This window comes from Dermacentor silvarum, chromosome 6 (assembly GCF_013339745.2).
Source record: "Dermacentor silvarum isolate Dsil-2018 chromosome 6, BIME_Dsil_1.4, whole genome shotgun sequence".
Classification (NCBI taxonomy): domain Eukaryota; kingdom Metazoa; phylum Arthropoda; class Arachnida; order Ixodida; family Ixodidae; genus Dermacentor; species Dermacentor silvarum.
This window is the reverse complement of record NC_051159.1, coordinates 135711567-135730575: the sequence shown is the minus strand read 5'-3', so window position 1 is coordinate 135730575 and position 19009 is coordinate 135711567. Positions and strand designations below refer to the sequence as shown.

General features: G+C 43.1%; 1 protein-coding gene across 1 annotated transcript in view; it reads left to right on the top strand.

Annotated features, from left to right (window-relative positions):
• LOC119456073 (glycine receptor subunit alphaZ1) overlaps positions 1-19009 on the top strand; it is a 152002-nt gene that overhangs the window by 123968 nt on the left and 9025 nt on the right. Inside the window, exons 4-6 of the mRNA XM_037717673.2 lie at positions 1455-1678; positions 5088-5170; positions 14270-14404. Coding sequence (XP_037573601.1) covers positions 1455-1678; positions 5088-5170; positions 14270-14404 — 442 coding nt within the window. The remainder of the gene's footprint in view (positions 1-1454; positions 1679-5087; positions 5171-14269; positions 14405-19009) is intronic.

Sequence of the window (19009 nt, the reverse complement as noted above, 5' to 3'; positions counted from 1 at the left end):
TTCGCACACCTAACTTCTTGAAATGTATTTTTAAAATGTCTTACCTTCATTCAAAAGCCGGAAATCGTTAAGGTGGGGCAGTCAGTTAAAGCCCATAAACTAAACCAAATGCTAAACGCAAATGACGGAAAACAGATCACACTTGTCTTAATGTTGGATAGTGGTAGTTAGTCTAAAGTTGCCAACAGTACTTGTTTCTATCGTAACGTCAATGTAACGAGCTCTTCGAAGAACTAGAATGACAATGAACAACAATGGTCGAACAATGAATGTCACTGAAGCCGAGGATTCGATAAAGGGATTCCTAATCATAAGAAATAATGTCCCTTCGTCTAACCGTTGTTCTCAGTGACATCACTTGTTCTACCGCTGTTATTTACTTCAAGCTTGCATCTTCCTGTGAACTTCTGCCTTGTTTAGAATGCAAGTAAGGATTAAAATACGTACACTTAGCTAAGAGACACAAACTTCCAGGAATTATGAAAGCTCAAACAACTGTTTTCTTTCGTCATTTCGAAGAAAAATTATTAATAGGCTATGCTTCACGCTGTCGACTGCAAATATTTGTAGCAGGATTATTCTGTAAGATATAGAAGTAAAAATACGAACCAAATGGTAATAAACTTTATTCTCATAAGTACAATTACGAAATGAAGTGAATCTGCTGTAAAATAATGGGACGTCATGATAGATCAGCTGTTTTGTAAGGGAGCTGTGACTTCGTCAGGTTAATCTGCCTTTAGGCTTGGCTCTCTTTCTTTACAAGAAAAGCAAATAAAAATTCAATTCCATTCAGTTTAAAAACATCTACAAGCACAGTGTTACAGTTTCCAAGCACAGGCAAACAAAATAAAACTACCGCACTGCATTTTCAGGGTCGTTATCCCAGCTTTCGCTTGGAGAATTCTTATGCAGAAACTTGATTTCTTGTTCCCCTTTTTGCCTAAAATTCTGTTGCTATTTTAGGCTGTTATTTTCGGAGACTATAAACTTTTGCCACTTCCCCAGACCACTCGCATCTGCAATTTCACAATTCTCCTCATATGCATTCATCATGATTCTTGTTTTCGGAAAAGATATTTTGGTGCAGCACTAGCAACGGCCTCTCACTGCACAGGATAACTCAACAGAGACGAACTGTGGGGAAAAGGAATAATAAAGAGGGGCAGCGAGGAAGGAGATCGCAGAGAATTCAAGTCATCGTAGTCGGACGCATCATGACCTTGAATAGATGTTCAGAACCATTAAGAGAATTGAGCGGAGCCAAAAAACTTAAGCAGACTCTGAAGGGTGGATTCACGTTCATGTCAAGGGTCTTTGGGAAAAAAATGATCTTCTCAAGCGATGAAGTGCGTAAACTTAGATTTCTGGAGTAAGGTAAACTTCAATTTTTTTCAAACCCTATAAACCCTTTTGAAATCCTTTGTCCACTCCCTACTTTGTTTGCATTGTAGGACTACGACGTAGACCTCTACCTGCGTCAGACGTGGACGGACTTGCGGATGAAGAACGCCAACTTGACTCGGTCCCTAGACTTAAACGACCCGAACCTCCTCAAGAAAGTGTGGAAACCTGACGTCTACTTTCCCAATGCCAAGCACGGGGAGTTCCAGTTCGTCACTGTTCCCAACGTTCTCTTGAGGATATACCCTACAGGCGATATCCTCTACATGTTGAGGTAAAGTTAACCACAACCTGTTTCTGGTATACCTAAATATGGCAAACTAACCTCTCATTGCCCAAAGAATCATTTTTGGGACAGTCAATTTGACACCTGTAACCTTTGAGTTATGCGCTGCAATGTTCACGCAATGCACATAGTAGCGTTTCTTTCGATATGCTAGAGCACGTTTTCAATTCTGTATAGCTCAAAACACCGATTACTAAATAATTATTCAAAATACTAAATATTTTTACTAAAATCGCTTCAATGTTTTCTTGAACAAAGGCGGTCTCTGTGGCCAGAAATAAAGCTGAACGAGTTGTTACACTTTTCCTTCATGTGGAAGAGGATGTTCGGACTTACATCACAGCCAATGTAGGGTAACGGATGGCTCTTACACGCTACACAAAGTTCCGAGAAAAGGAAACGCAGCGCTGGTGAAATGGTTGAGCGTCAACCTTGTATGCGGTAGGTACTAGGTTGAAGTCCTGTTGCCGTGGGAAACCAACCGTTTTATGTTTTATTGGGTAGAGATGTACCACAACCTGGCGCTTCGTTGTTTAATACGTTCTCATCTCCAAAGGGGGCTCTATAAAGATTTGCGGAAGTCCGTGGGCGCCCCTTGTCCCCTCATAGGTTTGGTGATATAGTCAAGCATCTGCCGCTGCTGTGGGAGGCAGACAAGTTCTACAATCAGGTAGGTACCGGCGTACGCTCCCGGCAAGATGCTCGGCAACTACGGAAGTACCAGACGCTTTGAAGGCAGCATGGCATCATGGGACACCAAGACTCCTTTTTTAGATTTGGGTGGTGTTTTGTTTCTCATGGTTCTTGCACAGCAAGCAAAGCGGTCTGTGTGAACCTCTCCCATGCAACGCACCCCTGGGACGCCTGGCACCGGGTCGGAGGACTGCTTGTACCTGTATTAAAAAGCGGTGGGTGTCCGGCGGTTGGGATCTGAACCAAGCACTTCGCTCAGCCGAGCCAGGCATCCTACCTACTCATAGTTCGCATGAATTAGCAGTGAACTTGAGCTATTTGTGAAGAGTTCCTAAACCCCCTACTATAGTGAATTTGAGAACATGACGATTTTGCACATACACTGATTCGAAGAAAACAAAGAGCAATGTGGACAAAAACTATTTGCTCATTGTGAAGCCTATATTGCACAACATATTTACGCAAGGATAGTTATTGCCCTTTTCTCTCGTTTTCTTTTTTTTTGTGAGCACCAATGACAAAGCACATACATGTCCACCTTTTCAACGATGTCAAAGGGTTCCAAGATGTCGCGAGCCTTTTTATCGATGTTCCTGCGAAGAAAACAAGTACAGTCAGAGTGCGAAGTGCATTCACACTACTTGCAGCCCAAGGGTAGATGACAAGCATGACACTCTGCTTTCAGGCGATATGACGTGTTCTCGAGTTCGGCCATCTGGCATTTGCCTACTTGACCTATATTTGGCTCATTACGGAAACGTACCGTATGCCATTCCAATATTTCCATATGCTTTCCTATAATTCTTACGGAAGTTGTACGTATTCCACAAAAATGTCATACAATTTCGATAGGACTCATGCCGTTAACGCATGATCGCGTCATGGCAGCACAACGCATCACTTTAAAGAATGCATCTTGGTAATGTTAAATTTTGCTACAGGTGGTGTGAACGCCATCCAGGGTTTCTAGTGCACCCGTTTTCCTCAGAAGAGTACCGGTATCAGAGCTAGGTAAATCTTGCAAGTCTTTCTCCTCGATGAAAGTTGTGACGTGTGCGTGATACCTAATCGATAGTGCAAAAAAAACGAAATAAGGGAGACATACAAAATGTAAATTGACTACTACTTATTGTATTCAATGGTTGTCAGTCTATGTTTTCATTTTTAAAAACAATTTACAGTTCGTATATAGACTAGCGCGGTGTCCTGTACTAGTACACATATCTGCTAATTCCCATGGAGTATATAAAGTTTGCACGTGACAGCAGCATTTAAGGGCTGCATTGTGGCTAGTTGGATTGGCATAATTGAGATACAGTGCGTCAGAGATAAAGTAGACAAAGAACTACAACACGTGTTCTCGACCATGTTCGTGTTCTAGTTGAATGTCTATTTTACCTCTGTAGCAGTGTATCTCAATTAAAAATAGTTTACGGCGGTGTGCAACCACAATGAATATATATTGCTGTAAAGAAGGGTCATGGGCACCATAAATATCAGCAAATCTAAAACCGTCGTCGCTTACGACGAAAGTGCACGCATGGAAGCTGTGCTTCCGCTGGCAGAATCTTAAATCGTGCAAACCGCTGACCATATGAAGAAATATTATCTCATTTATCTGCCGGTTTACTATCCTCCCTCTTAAACGTCGTGGGCAGCAGACCGCCATTCTATGATCCGCATACACTTTCTGCGCACAACAAGAAAGAGTTCTTTTAAAGCTTAGTTTTGGATGATTATTCTCAAGTTGTTCGCTATATTGATACGCATGCTTTAAATAGCTCCATAAAATCCGCGCGGTAACAGAGGGTGCGGCACTAGGCGCTTCTGCTGTGTCAGCTTTCGTGACCGTAACTTTCACTGTCTTCTTTTAGAAAATACCTTACGGCCTCTCAAATAACGTACCCGCTTTGAACGCAGCAAAATAATAATAATAATAAGACAGATGTCACTTCTGCAAAGGATTTACGCGAATTGCGGTGCCAGGCACCTTACTCCTGATATTGATCCCTGTGAAAACAGGAACTTCCGCGTGGGCGGTGCTTTGTTTTTTTATACGCGGAGCAAAGTAACGCCAGCTTGATGCTTTCTTTTTTTTTACTTCTTGCAGGCATCGCTTTCAGAAACGGCCACGGCCTTTCGATAAACTGCCTTAAAGCTGCACTAAGGAGAGGCACGTCATTAATGTCATGTTGTGGAGATTAACAAGCAACCCCACGTGCTTTAATATCACAAGCAAGATGCCATAGTGCGCAAAACGTCGTCCAAGCAACCCTCCCGCCCATCTCCTTCGCCCTTCCTCCCACCCAGCTGTTTTTATTTTCACGGCGTTTGATCGTTTACTACGAGTATACGTATCACAATTTTGCGAACACGACATGATCTTAGCTAATTAGGTTACGTATCTTTATTTTCCTACGCTATAATATTCCTACTATACAATACACTGAAATGATTATTTTTATGTGTGTATGTCTAGACTTCCTGACATTCTATATATAGCCTGTTCGATAGAAAGCTTCACTTTTAGAAAGGTACTTTTTTGTCAGCTAAAAAGTTGTTTTATAAAAAGAAAACAATCCTTAATTCTAGACCATGAAATATGTCAATACATTTCAACTTTGTTTATTCCAGACCATGAATTATGTCAATACATTTCAACTTTGTTCTGTCATCATAACGGTCTCTTTTTTTTCATTCTTAGGCTAAAGCTGACGTTCTCCTGCATGATGAACATGGAGCGGTACCCCCTGGACCGACAGGTCTGCAGCATCGAGCTTGCCTCGTGTAAGTATATTTGAGATTAGGCCAGCCTCCTATATATTTCTGCATTCGCCACGTGTCCCGTTGCCGGGCCTCACGCTTCGAGGTCTTTCTTGATTAAGCCGCCCTTGATGGTTCCACCCGAACGTGACTAGGGTAACTGCCACCTTCCGCGAAAGCGACAGAAGCAGTGAGAGGTGGAGGGAGTACGGGAAAACGCGGCTTGAAAGCCGTCACTGTCAGAGATATGACAGTTTTGTGTATGGTTTTGTGTGTATAGCTCATAATAAATGGCCTTGAGTAGCCTTTTGTAGCCGAGACTTCAAAGCCAACGAGAAACACCAATTCCGAGACTCTAGTAAGCTTATACCACATTTCTTTCGTAACTCTTTAACCATGAAAAGAAATCCCTCCTATATTAGGGGCATTCCTCGTTGTCTCAAATGCGTATTTCTTTGCTTTACGGTTAGTATATCGCTGCGTTAGCCCCCAAACAATATCTGACTGGCAGACTCAAGAAACACAATATCCTGGACACGCACCTCTTACGCATAAAAATAATCTTCAGGCATTCTGTCAAGCAAATTCTTTAAGAAAACAATATTCATTACACCCGAGACTTATTGACTAATTGCTAATGGCTAGAATACCGTTTTTTACTAACGCTGTCTATTGCTGAAGACTGTCGGAGCTGATTATGGGCATTGCTAAATATTTTAACACCAATGAGCAGGGCGAGACGTGACATACGAGGCGGCCGTTACGTACACAGCGCGTATTGTGCACTGTCCTGCTTAATTTGCACTGTTGATATGTTTTACAACACTTTATGGCCCCAAAAGCACCCATTTCTTTTGAATTTCAAAATTGTAGCCTGGAGCAGTGCCATGGCAGATGTCGTGTGTGAGTTGCGAGCTTCATTGCATTATTATCTCTAGACAGAGTCATTCAGCTGCTTCTGTGGAGTAACTACAATAATACGGACATATGTTTGTTGTTGTTGTTTTGCTTTCAACTTTACCTGATTATCCTAGCTAGGCAGTACCCCTATGTAAATTGGCACCTTGTACGAACATAACTCACACAGTGTGTGGTTCGACTGAGTTTAATTCTCCTGAGCTGCTTTATATAAGGTGCTGCGGAACGAACATCAGATGAAGCTAAAGAGATGTACTTGTATAATATTTTTATTTTGTGAATGGTAGAGTGTAATAAACTAGGAGTTGCTCTACCAGGCATTGCATTTTGTTCCGTTAGCTTCAAGAGTGCCAAATTTGTTGTCGAAGCAGGGGCAACGTAATTCTATTTTCATCTCATTATTAGGGACTTCATTAACCGCTTTTAATTGCCCGATCGAGAGGGACGTTTTACTCTGTTCACCCTTACTGAAAGGGCGTAATCTCTGAAATTCATAGTTAAATATTGCGTACACGCCGGCCTAATTACTGCGTGGCCAACGTCATTTCAGAAAATCTCATTACAGCTAGCATTCCATTTTTTTAGATTTGTTCCTGGAATCTCCGACTGCGACGAAATAAGCAAAACGAAAAGGCTCAAAAATCCTGTTTGCGTATCAAGTTATGGGCTCCTTGCTCAAATTCCCGCCATTATTACGGAGCTAGCACATTTCCTTACACTCAAACAGGAAATACTTGAAGCTACGAGCATCCCGATCAGTATGAAGCTCCACTATAAAGAACGAAAAGTAGCTCCCCCCCCCCCCCCCCACCGCGCAAGTCGATTTCCACATACGTAATCGCGAGCGGAAATGCCATGTAGTGTCATTCAAGCATCCTTGTTACCGATATTGTCCAATGCTTGAAATGGTGGTACGACATTCATTTATTTCATCTCTACCTAGCTCACTGCTCATTGTTAGGGGGCGCGTCCCGTTAGGCGCGAAAAGCTCGGAAATGTGACTTCGGCTGGTCAAGGCCAGGAGAAAGCAATAAGCGAGAGGAAGAAATATAAGGCTGTATATCGGCGGCCACAATCACAGACCTCGAACGTATTGGGCTAGTAACGACCACGCTATTCTACGAGCCTGCATCGATCTTCACCGCCACCACCACTAATAACGCTAGCGCCCTGACAATGCTCGCTACTTCTTTTTCCCGAAACAATACTTCTTCTGCGAACCAATCGCCTGTTTGACTGCGCGGAAAATTGGCACACCCTTGTGTACATGGCTTCAGGTTTTGTTTTGGCCCTTTTGTTTTAATGTTGTTCGGCACAGTGCGAATGAAGGCGCGGGCAAGCTTTCAGCTTCGCACGCTTTTGCTAGGAAGTGGATTTAACGACAAGACAGGATGAGGACGGACGGTGATTAGCGTGACCATGCCAGGATGTGTCTATTTTGCGCTGGTCGTCAAAGATTACCGGAAGCGAGCTGCAGTTGTACCAAGAAAATCAGTTAACGCTCAGCCACTCTAATTGAGGGCTTTTCACTGGAACATATAAAAGCTTCTGTCGTGATCTGTACCGCCAGGGTTAGCGTCTCGATGATAAAAAAATATATATTACAGCTATAATATTTATTCTTAAGAAACCAGCGCAATAAGCCAGACGTAACGAGCGACATTGGTTACTTCGCGCTTGGAAATAATATCATCATTATTTTGTGCTCTCAGAAACAACCGAACGAGCCATTGTAATCGTGTTCATGAGATCACGCGAAACAGACGTGCTGGAGAGCAGGATAATACAACGTAGCTACCTATAATCTTCCCTGAAAAACAAATGTAACAAAAGAAAGCTGTGCAGGCGTAAACGCAGATGTTCAGTTAGGGCGCTGTTCGCATACAATTAGTGATAAAAAAATAAGCACAAACTGACAAAAGTGCTTTACCAACACGCCATTTCCACATTAAGCTGCGTTTAGCAATATGTAGATTAGGAAACATTAGTTGTTTGCTCATGATCAACTAAATGGTATATTAGCTGCACGCAAACATTACTCTATGCGCAAAGATAACTGTGCGCTAAGATAATTTTAAGAGGTTACACGAGCACACTTTCTTTTATGTTTTAAGACGCAAAAGCTGGACTTCCGGTGGGATGCTTCAGCAAAACATGAAGTTTATGCTAATAAGTCTCTCTTGTTTGATGATAATTCCAGAGCTTTCACTCACTACCGTGGATTGACTTAAACTCGGGTAAACTAGGAGTGGTATAAGATGTGAATATTATTTGAAGATATAAATCAATCAATAGTTTGTAGAAATATAGGAGGGTGCGTAGTTGATAGAGAAGCTTTAAAAGAAAAAAAAAAAACAGAAATGCTCTGGATAATAGAAAACCTTCAACAAAATATAAATAATGTTCAGGAGTTATATTTTCGAAGCCGGAGCAATGGAATCTTCCCAAATTTAAGGATGACGCTCAAGTTTCTGAGAGTGACCGCAATAAGAGAACAGAGCTGAATTACTTGTAGGTAGATTGCAAGTGTAATACTTCTATTTCTTGCCACCCAAATTTTGGCGGGGTACACAGTAGACGACGCCTACAAAAAATCCGCTAGGAGACAAGCGCCGATCATTTTTTCCATGAACCTCAATCCTTGTAGATATTTGTTGTAGCATCCAGCTTTATTTGTTGAATGTAGATAGAATGCAATGTATTCATACCCTTGGGTTAAATTTACGGGTGACTTCTTTTTTTCTATATCACTGACGGGAAATATTTGTATTACGGAATTACTTTGAGGCAAGAATCATTTATTTATTTATTTACCTTAAATTTAAGGTAAAGAAGTAAATAATAAATAAAAAATAAATTAGCCTAAAAGAAAGTGTGCTCTTGTAACCTCTTAAAATAATCTTTGCGCACAGTTACTTATAGAGTAATGTTTGCGTGCAGCTAATATACCCTTTAGTTGGTCATGAGCAATCAACTATTATTTCCAAATCTACATAATGCTTAACGCACCTTAATGTGGAAATGACGTGATGGTAAAGCACTTTTGTCAATTTGAGCTTATTTTGTTATCACTAATCGTATGCGAACAGCCCCTTAAAGGAACATCTGCGTTTACACCTGCACAGATTTCTTTTGTTACATTTGTTTTTCAGGGAAGATTATAGATAGCTACGCAAATTTAAGCTAAATAAATAAATCATCTTGTTTAAGTAGACCTGCTGGCCCACTTCCCATATTTTGATTGCCCTATTCTATTTATTGCTCTACTACTGTCATTTGCAGATGTATTTGACAGCTACTTTTTCAACTCACTGCTCCAGTTTTACGCAGCTGATGATGAGAGGAAGTATCTTAATAATTACATTTATTCCAAAAGTAGTTTTACCGCAATTATTTTCTGCAAAGTGTTACTGATCAGGGTGAAGGCTACGCGAGCCTTTCGATTGTAACAATGAATGAATGAATGTCATAACTATTTACGAAACCCGGGAAGGTCTGCAGTTAAACCCACACATACTGCCACAAATATGAAACGCTGAGAGCTAGATGTAAGTTCTCATCCTCCTTGTTTTATTAGAACTCGCAATTACCGACTACTTATTCTATTGTCGACGCATTACCGTAAAACTCGCACTTATGTCGTTGTTGTGAAGCTTTCCTGCCACAAGCGCCTTGAAAGTGAGTTTTCAAAGTCAGGCTCACCAAGTACAAAATCTCCACCTACACACTGGATCCCCTGAGCGACATCTACCAAAAGGTCACCGCTCAATCCTTTTAACTCACGGTTTCGAAGACTCGTAAAATGCGTGACCAGCCACTTTTTACTCTTCACAGCCCTTCCTCTTTCCCCCGCCTTATAAAGGTTGCCGCTAAACGCGTTGCAGCGTCGTCGAGCTTAGGAGCAAAATTACGTACTTAAGTCTCCAGCGCTGGACAATGTGCGCCAACCGTAAAACTCGACCGTCGCAATAAAGTTGTTTCACGGTACAAAGTGCCTCGTCTTCTAACGCCTGGATTCGTGCAAATTTCCTGCACCATGGGCTGCCCTGTATAGCAGGGGCGTCAGACGAGTAAGTATTCTAAAGAGGAAAAGGGATGGCGTAGGAAGAAAAAAATGACGGGGCGTGGCTCTTGTTGAAGCTCTGGCGGCTGATATGCCTCACGACAACAGCGTAGACCTTGGACCTGTATCGAGCGGCAAGCGCCGAGCATTGGCCTCTGTCCTTTAGGGGCGCAGGTCGTAACAAAAGGTATTGCAGTGCATGGGATGGTGTTGAAAGCTTTTGTTGCGGATACCGTTTTGCAGCTAGGAGGACAGGACATCTCCCTCGGGGGAATGATGAATGGCGGCATCGATAACTGACGCGCCTGGCACTGACAAAGAACTTGGAATTCCATGTTTCAAGCTATTGCCTTTACCTTCGGCCATGGAGGCGCAATGCTCTTATCGTGGAGCACAATGCCAAAATTTAGGCCTGTCCTCGCTTGCTTACTTTGTGACGCAAAGATAACAGGCCCATACAAAGATAGCCAAGTTAATATGTGGAATATGTGGAGTCTGATTCTCTAGAGCTTTTTTAGTATAGCGTTTTCCGTTTATACATATACCTAATGAAATAAGCGTGTGTGAAGCTCCACCGTTTATTTTTTGTTAACCACGGATACATCGTTCTACTAACGTGAAAAATTAGCTATTTTACTGTTGCCTTTCAGGTTTGAACAGCTCGAGGGACAAGAACAAAGCGAAGGCCACACGAAAGCAGAGAACAACGTGTAGTATTTTTTTATAGTAAGCCTTCACTTCGTCATTGCCCTTAGCGCTCATATCGCTTGAAAAAAATCCTAATTCTAACTGCATTCCAAGTTATGTGAAAATTCACGATGACATAGAAGGACATGCTTAAGAGAGTTGAACAATTGAAGGACCATGAATCTCAGAGTGAAAATGGTATCGAAGGCGTGGCAGCGGCATTGTTAACAGCAAAATAAGAATATGTACTTGGAAGTTCCCTGATATATACAAAAAAATTAGATTAAAGAAATAGAAGGAATATTGTTTAGCGTATTATGCGATTGCAGTTGAAGAACACTGACTATCGTAACATAATATACTAACGTCTGGTAATTACATCGTTTTATATATTTATATGTGGTTTACATTAGCTTTGTATATACTGCATGCGTGGACATTAAAATCACCGAAGCGGGAATCACTCAGCATCACCATGTATATTTTCTCTTTAGGCGCCTAAATAGCATTTGACAACACTTATGTTCACGACAGGCACGGCAGCTACCTATCCCGGTTTAGAATGCTTCACCAGAAATAATTCAACGTACGGAGGTAAACAAATAAACGCACCTGATAAAAACAACATCATGTTTGGTTCTATCCTGCCACCGGACCTTCATCCGCAAATCCAGGCATAAAGCAAAGGAATCATTATTACTTTGGGGATAGCCGGATTGGCCGTGCAGATAACCAAATGAGATATTAGCGACATTTTAAGTTATTTTCCTGTCTTTAACGCTATGATACCGGGGAAAGAGGGAATATATTTCAGTGACTCCTACACGTGTAACAAAGCTAAATGACTTACAGATGACACCAAATGACTTCCAAACGAAACATTTTCTCTCTTGTTCGGCAAAAGCTTACCGAAGGCACACAAAGACAGGAATGAACCGACTCTTTGCTTCATAGTGCCTTGTTTTAGAGTCAGTGAATATATGTGTGTGTGCTTTTTCTCACAATGATGATTAAAACGTGCAACCTGAGCCTCTTTTGGGATGGTATTTCCCTTCGGTTGAATTGCGCATTCTTTCTTTTCATTTATAGATAGATGAGGCACCTTTTTACTTTAGTAAACATTATAATGTAGTATGAAGATTAGAATAAAGGATGTGTTATAATTTCGATAAGTAGCACTTGTCTAGCATCTCTGATTAGCAATACTGCCACTGCTATATGGTAAAGGCATATTAAACTACGCTACAGCATAAATTTTACATGATGCAAGTATTTGGATTAAAACCTAGTCTTACAAGGATATTCCTTACATTTCCGGGTTCCTGGTAAACGTCGAATCGCTTAAAGGTCATTAAAACATGTTAAATATTTGGTCTTGTTGTAGTGTCGTGTGCAGATAATGCAGGACATCGTTTTTAGCGGCATTCGCAGGCTCCATAGTAAATGGTGTTTCTCGCAACAAATGAATTTTCTATTTTGCTTATGTCTACAGATCTCGCGCAAAAACAGATCGTAGCGCAGCACGAAAGTCATTATCACTGAAAATTTTCTGACTGCGAAGTCTGTATTCTGCAAAAAAGAAATCACGGGTTCCGGACATTTTTGTAGTCGTTTAAATTTTGACAGAACTTCGATGCACAGCAAGAATCTCGAAGTGAATTCTATCATGTCAATGCAAAAAGTTTTTTAGCATTCGCATAGCAATTATTACCATCGATATCTCACATGGCCAATACACAAATGTGTTCCCTACCAGGCTTCTATCAAATAAAAAATATCAACCATCCACAGCGTAATCTTTAGGTTGGGAAGAGGCCTAACTAAGCCGGGGCGTGATCGGAGATCTTTGTTCGTTTTGCGTTCTGTTCAGTTGCTGCAACGTCACAAAGTGGCAGTTTCAAAATTTGTGACAACGGGAGGGAGAGAGCAGCCAATCGGTAAGCGGCAAACTCCCGGACGTTTCGTCGTTTTTGTGACGTCAAATTATGGCACGCTCCCGTCAAACATTTTGATTACGAGCGCGTCCTCTGCTAGGAGATGTAAAGTACGAACGATCATCCGCTCGCTACGAGACCGGCTTCGCATGACACGTCTCGTGAATTGGATTGGATTCAAACGGCGGCTGCGGCTATGGAACGGTTTATCGCTTGCCGATCGGCTGCTCTCTCCCTCCCGTTCTCAAAAAAAATTTGCATACTGCCACTTTGTGACGTCGCAGCAACTTAACAGAACGCGAAACGAACAAAGATATCCGATCGCGCCCCAGGTTGTCAATCTTCTTCATGGCCGTCTCGTTTCGCCATTCTTGTGAGGCCCGGACTGTATCAGTTTTCACTTTTTTCTCATCAACGCTTGGGGTACTTATCTTTTACACCATGGAGTTAATGAAGTTGAACTTCCGTACTGTAGCCTCGCTGCCAAGCTGCGCCCGTTACGGCGAGAATCAATCTTCCCGGCTATCGAGTGCCCTGGCAACTACATTCCTAACTCGCCGTCATTAGAGATTTCCTTCGACTTCGCACCATTTGTACGCGGCAAGAGCTTTGCCTGTCTTTAGGTGTGCTACTGTAAATGAACATTTGCATATTTGCCTCTACTTCCGTTCGCTCCTACTTCCAAATCAGACAAGTTTTCATGCTCCGCATGCCCTATTTCGCGAGCTGATTTCTTTTTCTTTTTGCTGTTCGTTTCACTTTCAGTCAGCTTACTTCCTGTATGCGAGAACTCTTCTGTGTCCGGAGCCGGTGTGCCCAGAGCCCGCAGTAAATTACGACATATCAGCACCGACAACCACAGGCAGCAAAAAAAACAAAAAAAAAAAAACGAAACAAATAAAAAGAAACGTTGAAAGGAGCGATGTGCAATAGGACAATCTGCGCGCAGTTGTTAAGGGAGAAGTGCCACCAGATGGAAACTGCGTTCGAAGGACTGACACGAAAGTTCTTTAGGCGAGACAACCTTGGAGGAGATTTACGCGCTTTGTCAGATGGACAAGGAGCAAGAAGAAAACAAAAATCTGGTAGCGAAAGGTGTTCTGTATCTGTTTGTGGCTCACACAAGTGGAGCAATTGTAAAATTTGAGGTAAATGTCCGTGTGTTATATATATATATATATATATATATATATATATATATATATATATATATATATATATATATATATATGGGCTCACGGAGGCGTTGGTCTTTCTAAGCAGTGCTGGATGCTTTTCTTCTCTCAATTCAGAGGTGTGCCGCAAAGGATGTGAAACATTTAAAGAATAGAGAAAATAATAGAGGGATTCCAATTTCAAAGTTTGTACACACAAAAATACCGTACATACATAAAAACAAATGTTCTTCAAAAGTTCACGATTTTTACATATTCAAGTGGAAGTGCAAACGCCTGTAATATTCGCATTATTTATGTCGCTCTTTTATCTGTGTGATATATTGTGCGCTCATAAATCTTTCAGTTTCTAAGACGACAAAGGAGGTTGAGCTCCAATGGGGAAACGCTGAGGCCGTCACCATGTACAGTGGTCTCAAGATGGCACAGTTCGAGCTTCAACAAATCAGCCTCACGAAGTGCAGTGGCGCTTTTCAGATAGGTGAGTGTCCTGCTAATCAACTCGTGTCAACGCTTGCATTTTAACGTTCCATTTCGAATCATTTCCGGCCTTCGCACGGGATAAAGATATAGTAATTAGTTTTGTGTTTGAAAGCATAATAAGAATATTTACAAACATTCCTCCTTATTTTTCAAATGTTATTTTTAATAATGCAACCACTAATATGTCAAAACGTGTAGCCATCACCATTCTAAGGCGACTAAGTGTATTTCTTCTTTTCCGTATTAAAAAAGAGAAAATACATGCCTTGGAGCATTATTATTTTACCTGCGAGCATCATTTATTCTCAAGAGCCTGACAGAGCTTGACGTCGGCAAGCGGGCGTACAATTTCGTGCGCTCCTTCCTTTCCTCGAGGTCCACTAGACTCAGGATTGACGAGTTTTTGAACCACGAAATTCAGCTTGCGCCAAAGGGAACACCTCAAGTAGCGGTGATCTCCCCGACGCTGTTCAACATCTCCATGATCAACTGTCGAAGGCCTTGAACAAGATCCCTAACATTAACCACACGATCTACGCGGACGACATCACCCTCTGGTGCCCCAGCGGATGTGAGGGTCAGATCGAGAGTGCTTTGCAAGAGGCCATCGATGTGACGGAGCGGTATCTCATCCCCACTGGGCTAAGGTGCTCGCCCACCAAATCCGAGCTCTTACTCTACAAGAAGAGGCCCAGAGGCGGTTCTCACAGGTCCTGAAAGCCAGCAACGGAGAGCCACATTACGTTATTCACTGGTAACGGCTCCCCAGTTCCGCGGGTGGACACTATCAGGATCCTAGGAATGTTTATCGAGTCTAACGGCGCCAATGGAGCCGCTGTCAAGCGCATTTGTTCCAATACCGAAAGCGCCCTCGGACTGATCCGAAGAATCGCCAACAGGTACCGCGGAATCAGGGAGGACAATCTGATCCGGATTATCCACGCATTTGTGCTATGTCACCTCGCTTATTCGGCGGCGGACGGGAAGGCCAAGCTTGCCCTTGGCCTTCCCGTCCGAACGCACACAGAAGACCTCCTCAACTTGGGCATCTACAACACGTTCGAAGAAATTGTTGAAGCCCAAGAGTTTTCTCAGTTTGTCAGACTGTCCGGCACCCCAGCGGGCCGAGCCATACTTGGCATGCTGGAACGTAACCCCACGGTCGTTGGTCCCGACGGTGTGAAGCTGCCCAAGGACATAAGATCCAAGATTTCCATACACCGGATGCCACGCAATATGCATCCGACCTACAACGAAGGACGAAGACGAGCCAGGGGTAAAGCTCTGCTCGCCAGTGCCCGCTTGGACAAGGATCGAACATGCTTCGTAGACGCTGCTTCGTACGCTCAAGAACAAGCCTTCTCCTCAGTGGTCATCAACTGTGATTCGAAAATCATCAGCTGTGCTACCATCCGCACTTCTAGTTCCAGCGTTGCAGAACAGGTTGCCTCGCTCTTGCATTGACGGACGATATACATGACACAATTTATTCAGACTCCAAGACCGCTATCAGGGCCTTTCAGATGGGAATGGTGGCTCCCCAGGCCCTACGTATCATGCAAAACGCCAAAGACCTCAAAGATCACTCATTGGCCTGGTTCCCTGCGCACCTTGGAAACATTGAAGGTCCCTCGCTCAACCCCAACGAGGAGGAACACTCGGCTGCACGAGGTTTGACTGACCGTGCGCCGGGTAATGCGTCCTCTCTAGGGTGACCCGAGCCTCTCTGCTCGTACAACGAGATATGCAAACACAATTACCTATCAAGAAGACTTCTGCCTCTACCACACTCCTCACTGTGCAGGGCCCAGGCAGTGACTCTCAGACTTCTACAAACCAGCACTTACCCAAGCCCTGCAGCACTGCACACAATGTACCCCAAACGGTTCCCAAGCCCGGACTGCCCCCTGTGTGGTGGTTATGCGGACTTCGAGCATGTCCTGTGGGGCTGCGCATCTGCCGGTCCCCCTTTCACCCAAGAGGAAATGATGATGCTTATTAAGGCGCAGGATCAGACCTCTCAAATCCTGGCAGTCCAGAGGGCCCGCGAGAGGGCCATCAGGTTTGACCTGATGGTCCCGGAGTGGGCCTAACCAGGTGACGTCGAGTTTACTCGCGTCTATTGTGGACCCAATAAAGTTCACTCACTCACTCACCTGCGAGCATCACAAGCCTTTGAAAAACCTGCAAATGTTGTTGCATATTTGCGAATATGAAGCTGAAAGCTCAAACAACCTTCTCAGACTTTAATCATTAGTGTTAACGTCAAAACTCTCTGCTGTTGATTGCCGCTCTTTCTGGTGGAGGTTCTACTTTTTTCTAAATACCATAACAATATAGGAGAGGTTGGCGCCTTTAGGTGGCACCGGCTACTACTCGCCGCACAGCAATCAAAATGAAATCCTAAGAATGATACAAAAACATACAATAAAATCAACAACATGAGCAGAGGCATGCTTCTACACACCATAGTCCAGGAAGGAAGGCATAAAAGATAGCACAGGAACACTCAAACATCTTCAAGCATGCAGGGCCACGCACAGTTTAATAAATAAATAAAAGGCCTTGAAGTAGTTGTTTCAGGTCCCCGCTCAACCTCCCACACGCGCACCTTTCGACTTTTTCTGGTTTCTTTTTAAGGCGGTAGTACAGGCAGATTTTTCTGCTCTTCTTTGAGAAAGATCTGTGCACATGTGTATGGGCTAGTTCTGCATATTTCTGAACTAAACATTTCAATCCACATTCAGGACAACACACCACGCATTGCTACGCGAACCCACCCTGTTTTCCGTCACTTATTTAGCCTCGTATTCCGAGGCAGCTTCTCCACCTAATGCCAAAAATTCTTGGTCTTCTGATTATTGCCCCTATAACTAAAAGCACCCGAAGAGCATCGCCCAATTCGGCAAAGCGCATATTTTTATTTGCACGGCTTGAATAAAATTATGTTTTCAAGGGCTGCTTTGTTCGATGCCTATAAAAGGGCTTTGTGAGCTTTTTCTCGATTACGGAATTATGTTGTTTCAAGGGCTGCTTTTTTCGATGACTCAGTATTATGGCTCGCTGGGGAAGAGCTGTGCAGGTCATGTTCGCGAAAAAAGGTAACTGAGCGGAACACGTGGCAGCCTTCGGTGTGTCAACGTTATAGCACGTGCATTATCTGCGCATCTGGTGCACACGGAAATATATGTAACTAACACAGCGCTCCAACTGAGGCAATACGGGCACAAAAAAAAAAAGAAAAGGAAGACGCTGGCTACCTGGTCGTCAATGAACAGTACGGATATATTTTATTCGACTGCGAAAAAAGAAAATTTAATGAGAAAATTAACGTTTTAATGAGACTAACAAGACATGTTCGCCACATAAGGAACAGTCTCTTAGAGTAGGTATGCTCAGATATTGCCATGCGAATAAAAATTCCGCACAGGCACTTAAGACTGTTTACGCGTCGGAATACGAAAGCATTATACTGTTTGTATCCCTGGGAACGTCATGAACGCGCTCACTTTATACAGTCATGACGTGGCGCCACTTCTTCCCCATTGGCTGCACCGTACCGTGCCCAATGACGCATACTCTAGGCCACACCTTTAGTAAGCCATAGGGCTGCGACGTGACGTGCGCAATGACGCACACACTAGGCACACGTTTTGTGAGCCAGAACCATGGAGTCGCCGTGGCATTGGGGAGGCGTGCTTCTCTCGCACAACGGAGGCCCGGGCTTGATTCCCACCCAGACCAAGATGTACCAAATTTGCTTTTCAATGTCATTAATTTAATCTGTTTACAGGGACCTGCCTGATAAATTTCACTTCAATCCGAGCATCTTTTGACGTGTTTTTATTCTTTGCGCCGTCGGCCATTTTTCGTACTATATTGCGGTCACGCCGACAACGACGGATTTTCGCGTAATGGGGCATATAATGCTTTCCCATTAAAACCAAACGACACGAACATCTGTATAAATTTCGACAAGTCAATAATTTGACTTGTCTTTGTCTCGAGAATCTTTGTCTCGAAAAGAGCGTGTAGTCGCTTTGCGAAATGTGACCCAGAAGAACTCAATACTAGTCATGTTTGCTCATTTACACGGTGCTGATGGTAAACCCGGGCTTCTTATTTTTTAAAATTGCCAGTGATGTTTACACGCGTGGGAGTGGTGTCACTTCTCCAGGTAATTCCTCCGGAAGCTAACGCATTTGTACAAGCTATTTAGCCGCGAATAAGTGGCAGCATCATAAAAGTTTTTTTCCTTTTTTTTTGCGTCAAAGCCATTAATGGAAAACCGCATCATCAGTGCAGAAGTGTTGCCATCTCCGAAACTTTTTCAGTGGTCCAAACAAAATGTAATGCCTCTGAACGATTACAGGCATGATAGCGGATGCAGCAGTACCTTCCAACCGAGGTACTGCAAGGAACCCATAGTGCAGTGCACGTTATTTTGGCGTGCATTGACCTGTGTGAAAATAACGCATGTTGAGCTAAACCGATTCTTGCTTAGTGCCCTGGGGGCACGTTGGAGAGCCTCAAGGTAGTACTTCTTGTTGATAGAGTCTATACTGATGAGAAAATTAACATTAAATAGGCCACATTCAATAAA